Source organism: Ambystoma mexicanum, chromosome 1q (assembly GCF_040938575.1).
Source record: "Ambystoma mexicanum isolate Mex_15411 chromosome 1q, UKY_AmexF1_1, whole genome shotgun sequence".
NCBI classification, from domain to species: Eukaryota; Metazoa; Chordata; class Amphibia; order Caudata; family Ambystomatidae; genus Ambystoma; species Ambystoma mexicanum.
The window spans coordinates 1,179,856,754-1,179,881,003 of record NC_090922.1 but is presented as its reverse complement, the minus strand read 5'-3'; the positions used below and the strand labels follow the sequence as shown (position 1 = coordinate 1,179,881,003).

General features: G+C 45.4%; 1 protein-coding gene across 1 annotated transcript in view; it reads right to left on the bottom strand.

Moving 5' to 3' along the window:
- The window catches only part of PTGER3 (prostaglandin E receptor 3), a 187,195-nt gene extending 163,242 nt beyond the window's left edge, over positions 1 to 23,953 (bottom strand). Inside the window, exon 1 of the mRNA XM_069641916.1 lies at positions 22,978 to 23,953. Coding sequence (XP_069498017.1) covers positions 22,978 to 23,835 — 858 coding nt within the window. The 5' untranslated portion in view covers positions 23,836 to 23,953. The remainder of the gene's footprint in view (positions 1 to 22,977) is intronic.
- Between the last annotated feature and the right edge of the window lie 297 nt (positions 23,954 to 24,250).

Sequence of the window (24,250 nt, the reverse complement as noted above, 5' to 3'; positions counted from 1 at the left end):
TTTACACTTTTCTTGGAAGGCAGCAGCCTTTTGTGATTACATATTTATAAATATACTGTTGTAATGGACTTAGTGGATGTGAGCCTTAGTTTAGCAAAGTAGAGGCTTTTAAGCCTAATTGCCATTGTTTCAGTAGTCACGGTGCACTATGTACACGTTTGCTAATAATAGAAATCTGTTCAGTGACTCGCCATTAACATTACTTTAATGGTCTACTTCATTCAATTTGCTAGCAACAGACTCCTCGAGGTAAAGGTAGGACTACGACCTCTGGTGTCATAGAGTTTTCAGCTGCCCGGCCTTCTTTTTCCATTTTTAAACCTGATTGGTGAATTGTACGTGAACAAGCAACCAGGTGGTTGCGAAACACGTTGTATCTGTTTTACTCTGTCCCTTGAGAGGCCAATAAACTGGAATTTGAAATTTCGGTTCGTTTTGTGCTGGCGAGCTTCATTTTTCGGCACCAGGTGGTGAGCCTTTTTCCCCAGAGTGCAATCCCCAGCGCAGGCATTTGGCTTTTGTTTTGCTTCAATAGTTATATATTTGTTTATGTAAATGGTGTTAAGTGTGATAAATAGTGAGATAAATACAGGCATGTCATTTTCATTTTCGTAGCCCAGCTGTCTGTGACTGTGTAATTTTGTGGTGATTTTCCCTGCATAACGCTGGAGACCACTTTTGCTTTGATTTCACCTTTAATTTCTTTATTGAAGTAATTAAAGTTTTGATCAAGCCTTTTTCTTGCCCAGAATTGTGGTATGGACTTTATATTTAGGGCGTATTAGATGAAGGTTCCCGACATGATGTGATCTACATATATCAACCAAAATATATCTTACAGCACACAGTATACAATGATCAGAGAGAGAGGGACAGGTTTTGACTCTGCAAAGTAAGAATGTGAAAATGAGAGATTTCTGTAGAGATCAGTGATAGAGGTGTGGTTGGGAGGCCATGCTGTTCCTTTTTATACCTATTCACATTCTGCTGTGCTTCGGTATGCATTGACATGCACACCAATTGTCTTTCCACCTTATCCCACAAACATCAACTAGCAACTTGCACATTGGACAAAAGCTAGTACGTGCCCCCCCTACTCACACTAACACTAACCCAACACATACACCTCCCATTAGACATGAGCCATCACCACCACCCCCTCCAGCTTGTCACACAGAGCCCTCCAACAAGCTTTCACCAACCATGTATCTCAGGTTGACCTCATTATCACATAACCAAGCAGAAATATGCAAGAAACATACCACACACAAGACATGGGATCTTTATGTCTGTAATCACCACACTTACTATTTTTGTTCTTGCCTTCCACCCCCCTCTCTAAAAGGACCTACTACCAAGATGCTGATATAATAGCAGAGGTTGCACTATACTAGATCAATGTATGCCATATTGGATATTAAACAGTATCACTGGAGTATTATGCATTTGCACCCAGGGAAGGGATGCCAACCAATAAGGTGGATGGAACAGCACGCGAGATAGATATTCTCCGCCCAGTGCTTCCAGCCACCTGAGGCCCAACAAAGCATACCGCCATTTCATTTTTTATTTAATGTGGGCAGGCAACAGGGAGCCTCTACCTGTTGCCTCCCTACCCTCTCTGTTCCCCCAAAACAATCCAATACCCTTCCCCACTCTCTACCTCCCTACCTACCTACTTTCTGGGCTAGAGCCCTGTGCTCCGGTCCCGGTGCTTCTCCTGGCCGCCGCCATAGACATGGAAAAGGGACTTTTCCCTATGGTGATGGCCATCTTTTTTTTCGCTCAGGAGATCGTTTGACCAAGCAGCATGAATCTCCCGGACATGGAGGGGAAATAAACATTTGCACCCCGGATGAACCCTGGGGTGCAAATGGCTTTCATGCCCCGGCGAGGGGGTGGACATGGCTGGTAACGTCCTGCAGCACACTGAGCATCACTCCTAACATATTGTACAGTAAGTAACCTGATGTCACTCACTGGGATTGCCTGGATAGAATAAAACTGCATATAAATTAATAGGCCTTTGGCATTTAATGGCAGGGACTAGCCATGATGACAGAAATCATGATGGGATTTTATTTTCTGGCAGACAGATTGTCATGAGAAATTAACTTGTATTCTATTAAAAATGTATGGCATTTCTGATACAACAAGATTGTAATGGAGTTTTTACTGCCAGTCACAATGAAGCAGATCGTTGTTTTTTAAGGAGTAGAAATTATCCCTATCTAGTGCCCATCCAGTGTTCCCACAAGGAGCATGGCTTTCTATTTGGCACATGGATATCGTGCGGCAAAGACATGATGCTTTGAGTAATATGCCAGACCTCAAATATTGGGATATTTTGGACGTCACTCACCCATTCAGAGCTTACTATCGCTCGTGAACTTGTAGGCTCGGAATTGGACTACTGCAATACCCTATTTGCAGGCACATCTGCGCAAAATCATTTTTTAAAATTTAAATATCAAACAGTTAAACAAATAACTTTTGAAACATGACATCAGAAAAAAAAGAAAAAAGGGAAAGAGGAAGCGAAAAAGGAAAACCAAATCATCCTCTAGAGAGAACAATATAGATTAGATGCATACAATCCGCTAAAACTTTGAATATCCCATGTACCTCTCTCCACAACCTAGTGAGAAAGACAATCAGTCCCTCATGGGAGCCAGATATGAAGAGGCCCCTTAGAACAGTTGGTGGGCTTCGGAAGTCCAGTCCTGTTGCCCTAAGGTCCCTGTCATGCAACACAACCAGTGCTTCACAATATGTCAGGAGATGTTGAACCATCTCCACCTCACCATTACCACAGAGCCGGCAACATCTACCCGCCCTCCCCCTGGAGAGTATTAGACCACCGACCGACAATTTCAAGAGTGGGTACTGCATTGAATTTAAGGCATAGATAGTCCCACACAAGGGAATTCCCCAGAAAGTTGCTAATGTAGGTAGGCACCAGTTGTCTTTCAAGTATATATGGAAATAAACTGGCTGCAGTGGATTGGCAGCAAGAGACACAACCATTTGCTCACGTTTTAAGAGAGACCAATTTCCCTCTCATTACGTTTTTCTATTGGGTTGCACTTAACATTAGCATACCCGTCCGGTTACTCACAACCCACTGATTGACCATACTCAACATCCTACCCAATATTGAATTCCTCATAAAAGCAGCCTGTGTGACAAGAGCTTTGAACAGGATCCCCATCAGGGTGTTAACTTGTACATGCGAAATCTTCCAATACAACATCAAGCTGCTGAGCATAATACGCTCATAGATGATAATAAGATCAAATTCCAAAGTGATAATCTCTACCGAAACATAGGATGGTAATCTTAGCAGACACTTTAGAAGCCTAACCTCAATCTTGAATATTGCATCCAAAGTACCCAGGACCCAGACTTCCGCTGCACAACACAGGATTGGCACAACCTTGGCAGAAAACAAATTGAGGAGTATCCCCAATGAGTAACCTCCTCCCCGTAGTGCAAAAAAGCATATAGCCCCCACAATTAGTGCCATGCGCACCTTAAGACTGCAGAGATGGGACATACCTCTAGGTCAAGCTTCAAAAACAAAACACAGGTATATGTTTTGGGACACCACCTCGACCACCACACCCTTCAGGTTACACCTCACTCTAACTGCATGCCTATATGATGTTTCAAAGAACACGGTCTTTGTTTTGTTGATGTTTACCTTTAGAGAGTTCAAGGTCGAATAAGAGTTAAGGTTGTCCAAGGAAGATTGCAGGCCACCTGGCATCAATTACAGGATGACAATGTCGTCCGCATAACCCATCCATAATACAACTACGTCACCTAGCTTTGGTGGAAGAGTTTTCTGGTCAACCAATTTAAAGTCCATGTCCGAAAGATAGAGATTGAAAAGAATCGGGCCAGAAGGCAGCCCTGCTTCAAGCCCACCTCTGTTGAGATCCAAGCAGAGGTTCCACCTTCGCCCCCCAGCCTTATTTTGACACGTGTATTAGTTTGGAGCAATACAATAATTTTTAGTAGGCCCGGTGCGATCCCACAACCGACAAGCTTCCCCCACAGCCTGGTTCGGTCTACTGTGTCAAAGTCAGAAATGTAATGTACGAACGTTGCATATATCGGGCGATTGCGGACCAGCCGTGCCTGTTCAACAACGGAGGTCAGTGCAAGTATGTTTACCGACGTAGAACATTCCTTCCTAAAACCAGTCTGATTCCAGGGAATGATATTATTAGCCTCTGCCCACGCAGTCAGCTCGTCCAACAGAATCCGTGCGAATATCTTGGACGAGACGTCTAGCATGGCCAGAAGGCAATAATTACGTGGGTCGGCTCGAGCGCCCTTCTTGTATACAGGAACCAAAACACTGTCCTGCCAAGAACAGGGAACCATCTGAGTGATGGAAATACAGCTAAAAAGCTGATGGAGGGCCCTGGCCCATAAGGCAACATCCGCCTTAATTACAAGATTACATAGCCCATCAGGCCCGGGGGCTCTAGATAATTTACTGGCGCCAATAATCCCTACAACCTCCTGTACACTCCTTTCCAACATCCAATGGCCTGTATCACCTGGAACAGTGGACAGAATCCGCTTGGACTGTCCCAGGGTTGAAGAAAAATAAACAATCCATTCAGATTCCTGTACTCCATTGAGTTCTAAATTAGATGTGCCATGGCCATTTACTATCTCCCAAAGTGTTTTGGTTTCATTTATGGCAGAGAATAGTACTAGGTCACGCCACTTTTGGCATTCTTTTAGATAGTTTTGCTACCGAAGCCACTTGGAATGGGAGTACTTTATCTCCCTCCTTCTGATTGCAAGGGCTGTGGGGTCTGCTTCTTCTTTTAGTGGGGGGCGCAGTTCAACACGCAAGGATTTTTGTTATCACGAATAGACTTATCATAGAGGTGACTATATGGTAAGGATGACCCATCTGCTCTCCGATTGTGCCTCTTGTTAACGGTTGGCGCACGTGCCAGGATTTCATCAATCACTCCCTTGAATTGTTTAATTGCCTTCAAAGCCTCTGCCACGTCACCCCCCTGATTGTAATCGGGACAGTTCAAAAGAACCCTTTGTTTGGTGACCCGTGCAGCTTCAATACCTATGTGGTTCCAGCTGACCCTATTCCCAACTCTGCTGACCCCTATAGACCCAATGTTACCGACACCATAATTCGGAGACACCAGATCTAATAATAAAATGATGGGAAAGTGATCACTCTCCTCACGCGATTGAATACCCATGTCGATAACTACTGGGTCAATATTATTCACGAATGCATAGTCGATGATACTGGAGCTGAGATGTGCACACTGTGTAAACTGTGGGGGGCAATCCGAGGGGCGCGCCCCATTCACCATAGAGAATCCCCTTGAATAGAGAAGGGTTGCCCAACACAGATGCCTAGGACAACGGCGGTCTATTCTAGATTTGCCTTTTGAGCCGCTGGCCATGAATTCCGACTGCCCATGCAGAGATTCCTGGTCAGTGGGGAGCCTTGAATTGAGATCCCCAACCAGAATATGTTACTGAGTTTGTCTGAGAGTCGAGCCACCTTTCCAATGCTCCTATTAGGGCACAATGGGGGGGCAACAAATGGAGGATCATAGATGTCAATTACTAAGATGTCCTTTGACCCTGACGTGCCCTGCCCCGACACTGTCTCAATCAGGATATTAGGGGAGTCACATGAAATGTCAGTCAGGCAGAGAGGTTTTTTGATGCCCAAGATCAATCCACCTCTTTGTCTACCCAGAGGACCTTTTAGTGCCAGTTTCTGCACAATTACCCACCCATCTAATATCAGTGGATCAACCATCCACTTTTCCAAGAGGGCTAGTATACTAAAGTAATTCACTTTCTCATACAACCCCTCGTCCTCAGACATGTTTATTCCCCCTGGTGTTCCAACTAATGATATACGAGGAGTGGTTAGGGACACCTCAGATTTCTCTGCCTCACCATTCCAGCAAGCCACTCCCAGTGACATCTTCATCTGGGAGACCAGCGGCGACCCCTCCCCCCCATTGATTTGCAGTGGTCATCCCACCGTGCATGGAATTGGATGGGGAAACTACGTTGCCCAATGGCAAAAGGGGATGGGTTCATTAGTTGGTGATCAGATGTTGGTGTATGCCCAGCTACCAAGCCACCCCCAGACTTCAGATGTGGAAGGGAATTGCATTTCAGGGATGTACATTCGTAGCCAGCCCTAAACAACAACTGTGAGTAATCCACAACATAGTCAATGATAGAGTCTGTAGAAAAATATACATAAGGGAAGACATACTCCACCACTCACGCTGCAGCACAGCCTTGATGTCATTGCTGCTAATTGAATGAAGAGGTATGATGGAGTACAACAACTCCAAGATTTGAGCTCGATTAGGTAATCAAATTGATCTCTCCGAAAGAGACTGCAAATTAATAGTGCCCTATCAGAAGAGCTCACACCGTTCTTCAGTGGGGCAGAGCCAGTAATTTGGGTAATACCGGTGGCCCCACCGACAGCAAAGATGGACACATGCTGCCAGCAGCCAGACCCATCAAGGCTTTAGATGGACATACGACCTTGGGGTCGTCAAAAATACTTTAAAAAGGATAGACAGGTGTAAAGTCCTTGTGCTTGTTTCTTTTCTCACCACTGTCCTTTGGGGGAGAAGTAATCCTTGCCCCAGCATTCATATCTTTAGTCGACGAAGAGGACCCTTGGACATCTTCAGTGACATGGATGGATCCAAAATCTTGAATGCACAAGTAAGTCTGGACTGCACAATTGTTCCTACTATAGAGGCACAATGTTTGTGAGTGCTTGAGGTGGGCACCTCAATAGGCAATTGACAGATTGGTTTTAATGTCCAGGAAAAGTTAGTATCAGTAGGAAAAACAGCCATAGATGAAGAGAGGGACTTGCTTGACACTGGGCACCTTTGCATTGTCCCCTTTCTGGGTAGAAGATCTTTTGTTGGCATACTTCCTGGCTTGACATATGACTTTCCTTTTTTTCCGAGAAAAGTCGTTGTTAAGTTTTGTCAAATTTTACAGCACCTAAAGGGGCCACTGGTAAAAATATAGGTGCCACAGCCAGGGTCAGATACCTTGGATTGCCAGGTGGAATAGGAATCAAAGTTCCTCGATCCAACTGGTCACCAATAGATTTAACATGGACAGTTAGTGAGGACACAGCATGTTCCAGTGTTTTTAAAGCAGCAGTCTGAGACACCATAGCCAAATCCTGTGAATCAAGATGTAGTAAGATAGTGTCAGATCTTGCAAGAAGTGCAGACAGGAGATTATCCAGGGCATTGAACATTGCAGTGGAATCACAACTTCTCATACTATCACTACTCTGCCATGGAGGAATTGGTGTAGTTGGAGTGGAATGAGAACTAGCCACCAAGTCAAGAGGATGAATATCCTCATGCGCATCGGATAGACAAGCAGGTACGATTTTGGAGTTGTCAGGATAGAAGGAAAGATCAAGGTCCAAGAGAGGAATAGCGGGGACGACAACCACCAAAACCACCCCCTTGCTTGACATGCAGGCATGCTCAGCAGAGATGGTTGCAGTGACAGCAGCCACAGCATCAGTAACATGTTCAGCAGGGCCAACAACAGGACCACCAGGGGGGGGGGGTCAATAGGTGGAACCATCCAGAGTCCACTGTAGCAGGGCTGATCCCAAATACATCCATCGGAGCCTGCAAAGATGTAGAAATAGATGGAATATGGGGAGTAAGGGGCAGGTCCAAAGTCCCATTTCCTGCCCCCCAACACAGATGAAACAAACTTAATTAGCCTAGAACCCAAGCACGGAATGGACAAAGATACCTCTGCCTCCTACTCACTGATAAGCTTACAGGGGGGCTGGGGTGGTGATACCAAAGACACTGCAAGGACCCTGTCTATAGCTGATTCACAGGTACTGTGAGCTTGGCATAGTAGTTGCTAATTTTAAGAGGTGATTTTAAGCAAGGAGGAGAAGGATTACAAGCTTTTTCCCTTTTGGTTACCCCTACACGATAGATCTTCCTTGGGCATGATTTGATCTCATGTTTGAAGGATGATGAAGGGCTTACAACATCTGCTGTAAGATTCAAAGTACATGCAGGCAGTAGAGGAGATACATTAGGAACATGCACCAACCCCCCTACCAGTACAATCCCAGCAGTTGCCCCCGATGTCTCAGCGGCAAAGACAGTAGAATGCCCCAGACCAGACTGTAAATCCTCAGGGGGAAGGAGTGCAGCAGCAGGTGGCAGATCAAATAAAGCAGAAGCAGCAGCCACTGCTGCTACGGTTTCACTACGAGTCCCCCTAACAACAGAATTATCCAAGGATTCGCACAAAGAATTTTGAATGAGAGGTGAGTCCCCGAGGGTCACTTTGCTGCTCACATTTGATTCTCCTTCACTCCGCCAATGATGTTAAATAAAGTTAGGCCGCACTACAGAAGAAGTGCTGTATGCAAAAAAGCAGAGGAAGCTTGGGAACTCAGACGGCCAAAGGGGCAATGGTGGTCACTGGCTCTCTAAGCAATGCAGGAGAAATTCAGATTGGCTCAACAGTAAGAAGAAGGCTCATCCGGAGAAGAGGATACTGCAACGCAATCCAAGAAATCCTGAGCGGAGAATGAGGACAGGATGGGAGACGTCACCCAGCACATGCAGAACACGAAAAACGCACGCTCCTCCACACTCCGTGACACGCTCTGCGTGTCCGACTATAGGGATATGTGTTTCCTCCTCCAGACATGCAGGCAGCAGGGAATGAACACTGTAGAATGACTCCCGTTCTCCAAGGCAAGTTCCAGAGCATGAAAAACACACTCTCCTCCACACTGCGCGAAATCTCAATAAACTGCAGCTCATACAAAATAATGCTCTCAGGGCTGCACTAAACATCCACAGGCGAGAGCATATCGCCACCGCCAGAAAAAAAGCCCACAGGATCCCCATTCCACGGCGGATTATTTTCAAAACTTTGGCCATCACGCATAAATACTTAGCCAACACGGCACCCAGATGCCTGTCACAAAAACTCCTAAAGGCCACATCAACCAGACCCACGAGGACGATGTACACCAACCGTCCCATTACCCCCAGATTCAAACTCAAAGGGCTAGGGGCTCAAGCTTCCCAGTCATTGCCTCTGAAAACTGGAACTCACTTCCATATAAACTATTGTACTGGATTTTGTGGAAACAGCTCAAGACATTGCTGTTCGCCCAGGACGCTCCATCTTATGGATACCGGCTATAAGACATTTCAAATGAAAGCTTTGTAATGAACTCCAGCAACAATTTATCTGCGTTTTACAGTGTGAGTATACACAACATAGCTCAGCCCCCTCACGAAAGCTAACATTATTAAAGCTTTCTCAGTAACTCGGGCAACATTGCCGTGCAAACATATTTGACGTGTCCCCGGCCCCCTCAACAAAACTAAGTAAAGGAAACCTTTTTTTCTGCACTCCAGAACAGTGTAATACAAACACAGCAAACAAGAAAAGAGCAAAATCTGCAAACAAAAGTAAGTAATCATCCTGTAGTGCCCACCAACAGAAAGTTAACAATACACTTGAGTTTGTGTTGAAATAATTCAATATTATATTTACTTTTAATACATGTAACTTTACCCCTGCATTGCACTGCCTGATAAAAAAACACACGCCTGCAGTTGCTTTCCATAATTAACCCCCCCAATGCTAACCCTTTTCCCAATAAAAATGTATTTCTTAAGCTTTTATTGGTCAGTGGTCTTTTTCTAATGTAATTAAATACTGGGGGTGTTCTAATGCCTCTATAAACCTGCAGCTCACACCATACCAGGCATTATGGTCCCTCATACCTCATTAAAGGCCCTCACAGGTCTGTAAAGATATATTCTAAATCACCAAGCATATACACTTTACACTATATTCCCTTGTTCACTGATACAGCTTTTAAAGAGCGTTCTTAAGTACCTTTAAGTGCTATTTGAGATTTAATTAATTCTCTAAAAAAAATGTCTAATTACTTTAAGGCTTGATTACTAATTTTTTTGGTGGCCTTTCAAAGGCCCAGGACAGGTAATAACACTGACTGGCCTTAGGCTGCTCAGCCCGGTAGGTTCTCTCTTCAGTCAGTGCACCTGCTCCAAAATCCATCTCAGGTAATATGCTCCTGCTTTGGCAAGGGTTTATGCAATCGGCCCTGTCTGAATAAGGCTCTTTTAGAGAGATTTCCCCCATCAGCTACATCCATGTGGAATCCGAATCTGTCTCTCTGCTATGAGACGCAGCACTCTCTTGCTTCTCCGTTGTCCATAAAAATGCTCCTCCATCAATGTGTTTGAGCCTAAATACCCAGAAAACTCCACATATGCAGCATCATTTGACAATGTTTTGGGTTAGGTAGGCCATGTGGTAGGTGCCTGATATGTGAATTTCACTTTCTCACAGCCACTATGGTGATCCTCATTTCTTCAATGTATTAGGAGATGTGTCATCTATGAACTATCCTTGCCCTAATGAGTGAGAAAATAATATTTCGGTATTTTGAAATAATTATCTATATGGACAAGTGACATTAGTAAAAAAATATAGCATATTTAGGTTTGTACGAATATTCTGAATCCAGAGCTATAATGTATGTTTCTTCCACTTCATGCATGATGAAGTTATTCAACTATGCAAATTATGCATGTCATATATTTTAATATGTCCATTTTATGTGCACATGATCTATGTTCTGCTGAATGCAGCTCTGTATTGTGTTTTTTTAAATCCTGAAAATGGTTCAGAAACGGTAACTAATTATATATGTCTAATTGTAAACTATTCTGAACCATTTTTAAATTGACTTTGGATTGCACATTTCTTAGTTTCATGTTATATGTGTGTGTGTGACTTGACACTGTGTAAACAAAAACCAAATGTTTTGAGAAAGATGATCTGTTGAACAAAGGAACATTTCAATAGGCAGCTTAATGTAACAGACACACATGCTTGGTAAAACTAATGATTTCCAAAGTCGCAGTTCATGAGCCTTTCTAGGCATCTACTTTTTTCAACATATATTTAATAGGTTGACCAGACGCACATCAATCAAGGATGGTCATTCAGATTAGCTAAAAACAAGAATATATTCTAGCCTAAACTTCCAATATTAAGCTCATAATTAAGGTTCTTTTTTATTTACATTTGGTATAACAAGCCATTGTCTTGGTAAACACGGATGGGCCATTACTTCTTGTATTAATTGATCAGAGTATTGTGTAATGGGATCCGGCTATTCTTGTTTAACCAAGAGCTTAAATAATGGATGTTTCTACATGACATGTACATTTTAGATAATTTTGAGTTCAGAGCCTAAAATGCAGCATGAAAGATATATACTGTCATCTTAACAGACAAATCTGCATGTTACACTAATTTTATCTCTAACAACAATCTGACAATATGTGGGTCTATCAAAAGATATGACTTTATCTTTCATATGATTTTTTTTATAAACACTTTGAGTATCTTTGTCTTGTATAACACCAAAATTCAAGTTGCACAATATCTTTGAAATTTCATCAAAAATGCAAAATCACATTTAAGTTATATTTTTCTTTCAATATAGCCTACAAACATAGCATATTTTTTAGAGTGCTGAATTGTATGTTTTGTCTGTTTAACATGAATTAGTTGCTATTTTAAAGTAAAGCATTGTTTTATAAAGACCATTGATAAAGCATGGGCCAAATTGTGTTGCATGGGAATGCTGTACACCCCATCTTGTAGGACATTATTTGATTGCAGTAGTACATTATTTAATAGAGAGCATCGCATGCACTCAAATAATGTAATAAAAACATTGTGGCCATATTTGAAAACATTTTCACTGTGCTGACTGCCATTACTTTTTCTTTTTTTATTAGCATTAGTGCCCATAGAAACTGTTTTGCTGTTACATGATGTGTTTCCAATCAACAAAAACGACAATGCAACAATGCAGGAAAAAAGGAAAAGGAGAAAAGGAAATAGAAAAGAGAAAAGATAAAAGATCAAAAGGAGAAGAACAAATAAAGAATGAGATCCTTCTGACAGTAAAATGGATTAAAAATTATAACATTAATACATTTCCTTGAAATGGAGAGTGAAAGAATACTTTAAAATGAATCTTTCATTTCCTTCTCACTTTGTTGATGCAAGACTAGTTTAGTCTTTCCTCTTCTCCTCCAGCTTTAGAAATATGATTGACACCAATTAAAGCAAAGCAAACGTTAGTGAAAACCGGGTCCCCTGCAAAAGAAGTTGCCAAATTTCATCTTTGGTTAAAGTTCAATTGTCAACAAAGAATTTTCGTAGTAAATTGAATCGAGTATCATCCACCGCTTGACAATTCATAATCATGTGGTGTAGTGATTCTAGTTCATGGCCGCACAGCCTGCAGCCATAATCTCTTGCTTCTTTGGCTTTCCTTACTTCAAGAATCTCCTTAGTAGGGAATAGGTTGAAGCACAATCTGAGGAATTGCTGTTGTAAGATTGCCGAAGGAAACTTACTCAAATATGGGGGTATGGTCCCTCGTTTGCTTAGTGTTGTGCAGTACTTTCCATAGAGTTTTGATGAGGCCACAAGGTCCAAAGTCTCAATCCAATCATTGTCGTACAGGCGCCTTTTTACCCTGCCATTTTTCTTTGTATTTAAAATTGTCCCAGTGCAAAAAACATGCACTTTCAAAGCATGTTTCCAGCAGGGCAAAGTTTGCTCTAGTGATAATAAGGAATGCTATTACCACTAGGTCAAACGATGCCTTGCTTCAAAAATGCACTGAAAGTGCATGTTCTTTTTTTCACTAGGACAAGTGCTAAAATGAAAAATGGCGATTGTCAGGGTGCAAATGTTTTCAAATATGGTGCAAATGCTATTTAAACTAGGGCAACTTTGCCCTAGTGCTACTACGGTGCAACTTTGCACTTGCGCCAGTGCAAGGTTTCTGTAATCTAGCCCCTGATAGGCCTTTTCTCCCTCTCATCTTGCCCTCTTTCCTTCTCCCTCTGTATAACCCCTTTTTAGTTTTGGCTATAAACCAAAACGAGTTCATTGGACTACAGATAAGAAGGAGATGCGATAAGAGGAGGGAAACACATTGTGTGGATGTTGTTTGGATTTTTAGTCATCATCCGTCGATGGCACAAGTCCATGCCAAACTCTATGTCCACTTCATCCCAGAGCCTATTCCCTCCCAGAACACAACAGACCCTGCTGGGATCTCATTGAGCTAGCATTATCACGCTGTAACAGACTTAGTGCCTCATCACGAGTTTGGCTGTAACCCTTAAATCCGGCGGTAGCGCTGTTACCGCCGGATTTAAGGGTCCGCCAAATCAGGGCTTTGGCGGATTTCTCCCCAGCTCTGAGCTGGGGGGAAATCTGCCGAAAAATTCACGCTCATACCGCCAGCGGGAAATCTGCCGGCGGTATGAGAGTGAAATTTCCCCATTGAGCCCAATGGGGAATGGGGCATTCCCGAATGGGCTCAATGGGGAATGGGGAATTCCAAATCCGCCAAACCCGTGATCCGGTGCTAATAGCGCCGGTGGGTTTGGCGGTAGGGCAGATAGCGCCAGCGTTACCGCCCTACTCGTGATGAGGCCCTTAGTGTTGTGTGGGCCTGCCAAAACAGTCTTCTGATAATTAATGACTTAATTGCAGCTCTACATGAGCTCTTGGCGTCATAAAATATCTAAACCAAGCGTGGGTTCAGCAACTTGATTTATAAGCTATATACATTTGTTCCATGCACCGAAGTCCTATTAAAAATAAGAAGTGGCAAAGCCAGCAGTTTTTGGTTGTGTATAGATATAGGGCATTTACCAAGAACTGACATCATTTGCCGAGGTACTCACACCTTTTTCCAGCTGTTTCCTTCTCATAGCCAGGTAGTACCTTTATCTTAATGCCTGACAAATGCATATCACATGCTTACACAAAAGCCAACACTGAAATCCTCTGCAAGCTGTGAATGGCTTGATAACCTAATTTGAATAAAACATTGTGAGTTAACTGCAAGCAGATATCATCTCTATCCATTCACATAACATGTGGAAGAGAAGTGCTAAAACCAGAGAAAAAGAAAGGGAAAGTGTTAGTATCTGGATAACATGTTCTCATCTCGATGCCCGATGCCCAGAGCAGGAAATTATCTGAAAGCTCAACTTAATATGAGGATGTGTTGGGTCCTGTGGCCCGATAGATGTAGCACAAGTCATGGAAAAAGTCCTGTCTTCAAGGAATACATGTGCTAGCATTTGTAGAGCGTGCACTACAAACCAGGGTCGGATGGGCCATAAAATGGACTATGCACCATTAAGAAAATGGCCCGCAGTTGCAAGTGGCTATTCATTCCGTTTGTGACAGACTGAGTAGTACCCAAAGGGGAGTTTTGGGATAAAATGTGATGCAAATTGTGAATTTTCATGAATATTTATTTAGCAGCGCTGGTCAAAACTATTAGCTGCATATAAAAGTAACTCGTCAAACTGGCCCACGTTGACCAAAAAAACGGGCCCACTTTAACCAAAAAAACGGGCCCACGTCAGCGTTTTGCGTTTTTGGTTCAACCATAGGCCTATTGCCCTATAAGTCAGTCCGAGCCTGCCACAAACTGAAATGCCTGTTGGTGCTGTGCAGCAGCGCAACGAGCGTGGTAACACAAATCCCATGACAGATCCAGGCGCAGGGCTGACGCTGCAGCTCTAAAAGGCTTGCATACCGGAGCACGGGTTACAACAATGACACTACTCCTGAGTGCCCTGGGACAGCAGCCGGTTGGGGTGATCCACCGGTGTAAACGTTACACAGTAACATTTGCTCACTCAGCTCCCTGCAGGACGAGCTTCGTCCACTGTGCTGTCATGGACTTTGCAAATTCAACTAGAGGAGCGTGGCTCCTCTGAACTCCGTCCTGCATCCAGCCAATACCCGTTTTCTCAAGATTGTTAGCAATTATGGGCAGGGCCCAGAGTATGACGCTTAAGTCCAGGCACCCCCGGAAAATGTGGCTCCCCTGGACACGCACACATACTTTCTTCCACAGCATCTGCCTGTGGGATAAGCCTATCTTTCAAATGGTAGCATCTAAAGTTTCTAAACAGTAAAACATGCTGCTCCTAAAGTCCTTAGGCTCTGGAGTAACATGCACACTGCACACCACAAAGCAACCGAATGCATCAGCTAAGAACAAACCACCACCCTCGTTACCTACTAACAGTAACCACCTCCAAACAATAGTAGACAGCCCAGGAGAAAATGCTCCTGCCAAAGTCCTCGGGTTCTGTAAGAACACACCGGCTAGAACAAGCAAGCATCCTCTTTACCTACCCATAAGGAGCCCCCGCCCCCTACTAACCCCCAGAAACAAAAGTAATCAGCACAGGAGAATGCAGGTCACCCGCTAAAAATGAAGACACCAGGACGAAGTCAGAGGCCAGGGCCTGCATAAAAAGTAGCGGTAAACACTTACGAACCAGGGATTTTATTTCTGTGCAGTTGAACCTGCATCAACACATACCACAATTCGCCATGGCAATGTACCCATCAGGACCACTCTGCATGTCGATTTCCAACTGTATGTACCCAGTGGGAGGCACAAACATGGACAGAAAGGCGCCCTGAACATGTTTAGATCATAGTTTACACAATTCCTACCTCTAACAAGATACAATAAATAGTTAGCAAGGCTAAGATCCCACACATCTGTGAACGTGTACTCTGTAAATACACTGGTTACGTTACACGCTACACACTATTTACCACTAGTTTAGAGGGTGCACACGCCACACGTCCTGGAGGTGGGCGGCCAGCAATCTTCAGGAACACATTTATCTTTCTGAAGTCAGAGTGCGTGCTCTCAGACTTCAGGCGTGTTGCTTCGTTTCTTTGTGAGTTCAGAGAGCAAGCGCTCCGACTTCCGAAAGGAATGATTTCATTTCTTTGTTAAGTCAGAGCGACTGAAAAAAGAAACTTCCAGTTGTGCCGCCTGGTGCTCCGTCCCCAGTGCCCATGACAAGACCCAGTAAGTTCTCCCTGCTTCCTGGTTCCTGTCTGTGTGGTGGAGGCTAGCGCACGGCAACCACAGCAGAGCAGAGGCCAAACGGATTCAGGTCCGAGCAGGTAAGAAAAACAAAATGTTGTAAGTGTATGCAAGTGTGCTGCATGTTTGATGTATGCGTGCGTGTATGCAGGGCTGTGTAATGTATTATGTAGTAAGTGAGTGAGTGTATGATGTATGGGTGGTTAGGTGCGCCTGTAAATGAGCAAGTGAATTGTGTGTGAACAGGTGTATGCATGTGTCAGTATTATTACATGGTAGTGCGGGGGTTGCGCAGGAAATTGTGCAGCATAACATATTTTCTTCCTGTGGCAGGAGATTTCTACTGGCATTAAGGGCCAAGCCAACAAGAGAATGGGCCTTATTACAAGCGTGGCGGTCCAGAAACAACCCTTGTTTCTGGACTGCCACACTGTGCGTCTGTCTGCTGGGGCCGCTGCGCCCGACAGGTCTGACCATGCTGGGCGCATCGGCGCCAGTAGGCAGAGTCCTCACGGAAGCACTGGCACTGTTAGCAACGGTGCCGGTGCTTCCGTCTCTCTCGGACTCCATTGGAATGGAGACTTCTCAAATCTGGTGCCTGACTTCCCGCGCCACCAGGAAGTCAGGTGCCGGATTCGGTGTTACATGGTTGGTGGCAACCTCGTAATGAGGCCCAATGTTAGTATATGCCAGTATCCCCATGTACGGACAGAGCCAACATGAACATGTTTTCTTATGGTATTATTACTGGCCATGAACAGAGTTGACTAGTACATTTGGGTGTCAAGACTCCAGAGCCAGGCACAGCCCCCTTGTTTCTACACTGGGTAATAGATTTAAAGTTTGGATAAAGCACATACTTGCATCTTTCATCTAGTGCAGTGCGGGCAATGCAGCATGATCACTATGTGCCTTGCGCACGCCTGGTGGTCCAGGCCAGCACGGAGTGTGATGCAGCCAGGGCTATTGCTGCCGTGTTTGGGGGGGCAGCCACATTTTGTGTTACACCACTGTGTTTTGCCAGCAATTTGCTTAAAAAGGAACACATTTTCATAAAGCCAACTCAATATAGCCTTGCCCAAATATGAAATGTGCCAGAGCCAGGAAAACTGTGTTAGTTTAACTTTTTACACCCTCACCCAAATCCCACAACCATACAAATCTCTGCAGCCGGTCCATTCAGTTTCAGTTCGAATATTTTGCTGTGTGTGGCATTGGGGTTTTCCTGAGGACTGTACACAATTATTTGAAAATGTTGCCTGTTTGCAGTATCGCCATATTTCCTTGAAACCTGCGTGAAATTTGACGGTGCGGAACACCTTTGCAGGATGTAGTGAATTTGCACGAGCGAGCAATGCTCTAACTTTGCCAAACATGCCATGCACGTGCATCGTATTCAATCATTGTGTCAGTCAATTAAAATAAAAATTAACGCATAGGATATACTTGCCAAAATACGAAAACTCAAGATATCTGATGGCCTACCAAATATTGTATATAAAGAGCACTGTGAAATGTGGGCACAACTTTTTAAACACTGTATACCAGAATAATGCGAACTGCTAACGTACCAGACAGTTAGCGTACTTCCGTTCTGATCCCGATACACAAGAAGGGTAGTTATGCGGACCCATCAAATTTTAGTCTCTTTGCTATGTTAGACACTAGCAGCAAGACCTTTGCCTCGCTCTTATTGCAACAACTAAATATATTGGATGAGTCAATAGACCTCATTAGAAGACAACCGATTGGTTTCGAAAGGGATGCAGCACAACACATGGTATTTGATCTCATGGCGGCTGACTTGGAAGGATATCCGGATGCACGCCTCTATCTCTGTTTCATAGATCACTCTGCAGCCTTTGACCAAGTTCATTGTCTTAGACTATGGAACAAACTGGAAAATGGGGAATTGACCCTTTGTTGTTATATTACATTAAGCTATTATGTTCAGACACCACGGTCTGCGTAAGGACCTCCCAAGAAGGCATTCTCACAAAGTCCATTACCACCAATATCGGCCTTAAACAATGATGTGCGCTTGCCCCTATTCCTTACAAACTTTATGGCGGATCTTAAAACATACTTAGAGAAATTCAGAAACTTCCCTCCAGAAATGTCTGGCGTTCCGATTTCGTGGATCTGCTATGCAAATGATACGATTTTAATTGATGACATGCCTCTGGGCTTGCAACACTCCAACACAGCTCTTTATGATTATGTAACCCTTAACGGTCTTGAATTGAATCACGCCAAAGCCATATGACTATTGGATCTAATAGAATTTGCAGGCAGTCCCCTTCCAGGTGATTTGGAGATGAAAGGCTTCACAACACTGAGTCATACATATAGCTGGGTTTACGCTTTAAAGCTCACCCAACCTGCGATTTTACAAGGCATTTATCACCGCAAAGATAATTACGAAATGGCAAGTGCTTAAGAATTTCATTAATTGCAGATGTGGAGGTGCAATCGAACGTAAGCTTGAAGTTTACAAAAAGGGAGTTATTCCCAGTATGATGTATGGTCTGGAAACTCTATCCGCGAGGCATATAACATGGCTAAATTATGTTCAAGGCAAGCTTTTGCGTTCCCTGCTGAATCTCCCCAGCTCGATGCCGGTAGAAGCCTCACGTCTAGAACTTGGTTTATTGGGCCTCATTACACGGTAGGCGGTAAGGGTTTACCGGTACTGGTAAGGGTACTGGTAAACCCTTACTACGAGTTCCCTTTGCAGGACCCTACTTTAACGGCTGGTTTTACCAGCCATTAAAGTAGGGGGCCGCAAAGGGACCTCGGTGCTAATTACGGTACCGCAATTTACGGTACCGTAATTAGCTCCTTCCCCATTCCCATTATGCCCTAGGGGGGCAAAAATGGGAATGGGGAAGTGCCTTGGTGAATGGGGAATTACCGCCCCCGCTCACCTTGGAGTAGGGCGGTAATTCCGCCATCCACCAAGGCGGACACGGTAAAATACCGGCGGCAACCATGGCACTAATATCACCATGGTTACCGCCTACCGTGTAATGAGGCCCATTGTCTTTACAAACTTTATGGAAGACGGCACGATGTAAGTTCTTTGTCAAGATTGAACGGGCGAAGGATAAGCTAAATTCTTTATTATTTGCTATTGCTATTTGCTAAGCATGCCTCTGTTCCATGTAGAAATCATGTGCATATGCACTTAGGGCCTGATTCAGGGAAGTGTTTTATAATGGTGCAATCCCATAGGAAAGCATTCCATGAATCAGACCCTCCGTAAATACAGTGGAGACACACTTGGCAGATATTGATTCAAAAATGCCATTTGAACTTGAGTTTGGAAGTTTTATTAAAGAGTCTAAATACAAACTATAGATTGGGATCGCAGACAATCCACCGCGAGCCTATCACCTAAGAAAAGATATTCGAGACAGAGACATACATTGAACCAGCCGCTGTCTTATTTACTCAAACTTACCAACCCATTATTAAGAGGTTTCATACTCCATTTACTTTTACATATTGTGCCTGTATATGAGTATACTGGAGCATGGACCGTGCGAAGAAAGAAAGTGTCGCTTATGTAACAAGTATATTGAGACCGCCAGACATATTCAAACAAACTGCTCCAGATTGACAAATCAAAACTTAAGAGCATATGGCAGTTATTGCCACAATTTGGAAAATGTATGCTCAGACCAGTTCTGGGCTACTCTGTATTTTGCCACTTCACTTGGCATAACGAAAGCGTCATATCATGTATGGAAAATAGCATTATCAAAGTTTACCATTGCGTAGAACATCATGAATGATACGCTTAGAAGTGTTAAGTGCATGTATTTGATATTAAATTTGCAATATTAAGTGTTTTTCTCTTTTTTAACACAATGGTATTACTATTTTTATAATTGGTTCAATATTTTAGAACTATGAGATGTTTGTATTTGTTGATATACAAATGTACTATAAATGTAATATTTATTATTGTAGGTAGTGCAAAAGGCTTGACATAGCCATATGCACTTAAACACAAAATAAAAATAAAAAAATGAAAGCATTGGTTCTTTTAGATACTCTTGAGACCTGACCGTCGATGCGCTAATGCGGTCGCGGGTCTTTAGTGTGCCCTGGGTACCTGGCATCAGATGACTTTACAGAGCACGTGGTTGGAAACACGACCCCGTGCAATCTGTGCTAAGCTTCAAATTTAGGTTGGCGCAGGGAGTGGGGGCTGTGAGTGCAGCCACGACCTATCCTGCTGGCAGAGGCATCAAATGAAGTAGGGGCAGCGACCAACACACTGCTGTCTAGTGAAGAGTTATAGTGAAAATATGACTTGATTTCGTTGTGTTTAAACCTAAGGAAAACAACCCCTCGGTTCAGGGGTCAAGCCTGAAAAAAATGTGGGGACTCATTAACATACCAATTGAATGTGGTGTCACCAGAAATTAGCATATCAAGTTGCTCTCTGAAAAAGTGGGGTGACTGCGTCCACCTGTGTGTACACTCCACTTGAGCCCAGCCTCGGTTCCATACTAGGGGAGCAAACAAACCGGTGGGGCACTCCAGTGAATCGATCCCAAATGAGCCCACGCACGTTGCTCCAGCCATGGGGTATGTGCACGAGTGGACCTAGAAAGGACACTGGTGGAACAATGAAAACACACAGCAGTCACAAGTGGACATATCCCTGTAGAAAAAAGATAGGCCAGAACTGTGTCTGTAAAACACACACCAGTGGCATATCCCTGGAAAACACACACCAGTGGACCTACCCTTAAAAAAAACATACCGCTGCGGACCCGTCCCTGGAAAGCACACACCAGAGGACCGATCTCCTGTAAAGCACACACAAAGAAACCTACCCCTAGAAAACACATACCAGTGCACCTACCCACTTAAAAAAACATACCGTTGCGGATCGGTCCCTGGAGATCACACACCAGAGAACCGATTTCCTGGAAAACACACACCAATTAACCTACCCCTAGAAAACACATACCAGTGGACCTATCCCAAGAAAACACACAGGTTGTACTCACGCCTGCCTAATCCCCGGGTTTAGCCCAGAGACTCTGGGTTTTTACCAGTGGTCGAAGTGAGCAGGAGTGGTTGGGAGCGGTGCGCATATACTTTTTAAAATTAAGTTTGACTGTTCCTAACCTTTAATTTTAAAAAGCAACTGCTCCAGAATGGTTTTGTTTTAAAATGAAGGTGTAGGAAAAAATTGAAACGTGCACGTTCAGTGCACTGCAGTGAACGTTCCTTTAAACAGCAGGTGCATGTGTTTGGGGGTTTGTATTGTGTGTGGGAGTGGGCATGGTGATAGGGTTTGTGGGCATTGGGGGCAGCCCAGCAGTGAACATAGTTCCACTACTTCTTTTCGTGTACTTCGACCACTGTTTTTTACACTCTTCTCCGGGTCTCCGGGGAAGAGCGTGAGTCTCCGGGGTTTTCCGCAGACTGGGGTCACACTGCATCGAACTCAGCTCTCCAGCTCAGCCTTGGCCGGGCCTTATAAATGGAGTGGGCCTGTGCAGAGGGCAAATGTCACTCGCAGCAACTGCATTGCTGACTGACGTGTTTGGATGCAGGCTGCAGAATGTGTAAATAGGTACAGAAGGGGTCTAAGTTACACCCAGCGTCGACCCCTTCTTTAACAGCCAAGCCAGTATTCCACCCACATGTGTAATTAAAAAAAAAACATCTTTAACCATGTTGGCAGGGTCTTCAGTGGGTGTGGGCGTTGCGTCAGGTTACGTCAGTCTCCCGGGCTTTTGCAATTCAAATGTAGGCAGGTGCTACTATCATACGGGTCAGACATTCCTGTACCTGTATCCCAGGCAGTGGTGCAACACCATTGAGCTGATCGGGCTCTAGCTCTACCACCCGTCGAAATGGTTAAGCCTGGCTGACCTACAGAGCTGACAGAGCAGGACACTGAGGTTAAACGGTGCCAGGGCCTTCACTGTCAACAAAGGCTGTGCAATTACTAAGATAAAGCATTGCATTGTGCACTTGCATTAATATGCATCTATTTATAGGCAATTGAAATTGTGGTGTGGGGTTATTACTTGCATGCCAGGGGATGATTGGAGAGGGTAGGTGGGAAGGGGAGAGGGGTAGGTGACCACTCAGTCTCACAGCATTTCTTAAGTTGGTGCTTTCTGAAGTAACTGAGAGGGTTAACTACTTGTAACATTGAAGCTTCAACAGAATAGTATTGTTAGGATGCCTCAAGAAGTTACAGAGGAGGTAGAGCCTCCAAATTAGCCCCGCCCATCACCAGTTAGCCTCCCCCACAAAAAAAGTCTCATTGCGGCCCTGATCCCAGGTGAACACACACACCAACCAGTGGCAAATGTCCCGGGAGGATAGCTCAGCGGCAACGTGCTCACCTTGGAAACAAGACGACACGAGGCAACACAGGTTCGATCTCCGTGTCTGCGCTTAGAAACCTCTGGGTACTTTAAGCGTGTTATAAATGCGCAACTAAGACATATTCCTGTAACAGCTCGCCGCCAGAACTTTAAAAAATGCAAATAAATAAATAAATATCCCTGAAAAACCCACACCAGTAGCCTTAGAAAATATGCAGCTGCAGACCTGTCCCTGTAAAGCACACCCCTACCCCTGGAAAACACAGACCAGTGGAGTTATCCCTGAAAACCACCCAGGTTGTACGGTCATATGTGGGAGACATAGCCGTACCTCCGTATCCCAGGCGAACACACACACACAACCCAGTGGCACAAAGAAAAAAGTGACCTGCTCCACACAGCAAGGGCTCCATGACCACTGATAGCAGACGCAACCTTGCAAGAAAACAACATCACTGACAACTTCCTGCGTGAATAAAGTCGCAAGCATTAGGTTTTCTCTGACACAATACGGCGGAGGACCGCCCCCCCCCCCCCACTCACCAGTAAAGGGGACCAGCAGGCGAAGAGCACGCACATGATCCCCATGAGCTGGATCATGGTCTCCATCGTGATGCGCTCCCACTGCTTGCTGGCCTGCGAGGTGGCCGTCCTGCTCCGACAGCGCGACACCAGAGCCACGATGGTCGTCAGGTTGCAGGAGAAGGTCACGATCAGCGACAGGAGCCCCAGGGAGGCGAAGGTGGACGCGAAGAAGGTGTTGCCCGGGATGTGCGTGTCCCCCGTGCTGATGAAGCACCAGGTGCCCGGCCACTGCAGCGTGTACTGTCCCAGGCCGGCCACGGGCAGCAGGGCGAAGGCCAGCACGCCCAGCCAGATGGCCAGTACCACGGACTTGGTGGCGCGCGTCTTCATGTGGCTGGAGTACCAGTGCGGGGTCCGGATGGCCAGGGTGCGCTCGATGGCCATGGCGCTGGCGATGAGCAGCGGGCAGAGCCCGAACATGGTCATGCTGAGCCCGAAGAAGGCGCACAGGCTGCCCGAGGGGTCGATGCGGCTCCACTGGCGGCCGGACAGGTACACGGCGATGACTATGGGGCTGGTGAGGAGCTGGCCCGTCAGGTCGGTGAGCGCCAGGGAGCCGATGCACAGCAGGAAGGAGCGCTTGCGCGCGTTCTCCTTCTTCCCATAGGACCTGTAGACCAGCAGCATGGCCAGGGCATTGCCCACCGTGCCCGTGATCATCATGGTGAGCGGGAAGAGCACGGACACCGAGCCGCAGCCCTCCAACCTGGTGCCGTTCGCCTTCTCCCTCAGCAGGCTGGAAGAGTTGGGGTCCCACATCCTCCTGGCGGTGGAGTTACTCCGAGTGCACAGGGGCTGCCACGGCGGCGGAGGCATGTTGGCTCTGCGCGGGGGTGGGAGTGTGCGCGAGCCAGGGCGCAGAGGGGCACATCCTGCACGCCCCCTCCGAACCTGTGCGGCAGGCAGCCCTGACGCCCGGCCGAGGGTATATCAGGGGGGTGGGCGGGGCTAGCCTTCGCGGGGGCGGGGCTTGGGCGCTGAGGGACTCGCCCGGTCCATTCATCCGTCTACTACAGGCCCCCAGGGGAGAGGCACATCGCAGAGAGGAGCCGCAAAGTACCGCGGGAAGACCGTGACTTGAGGGTGTGCACTGACTGGGGAGGGCTCTATGCCACTTAAGGACGGGCACGACTGGCCACTCGTCTCTGCACCTGGGCATCCCGGCCGGGGGTAGTTGGCACGTTCGGGGGATACTAGATGCTCCGCTTCGTGTTACAACCGGACAGGGGCA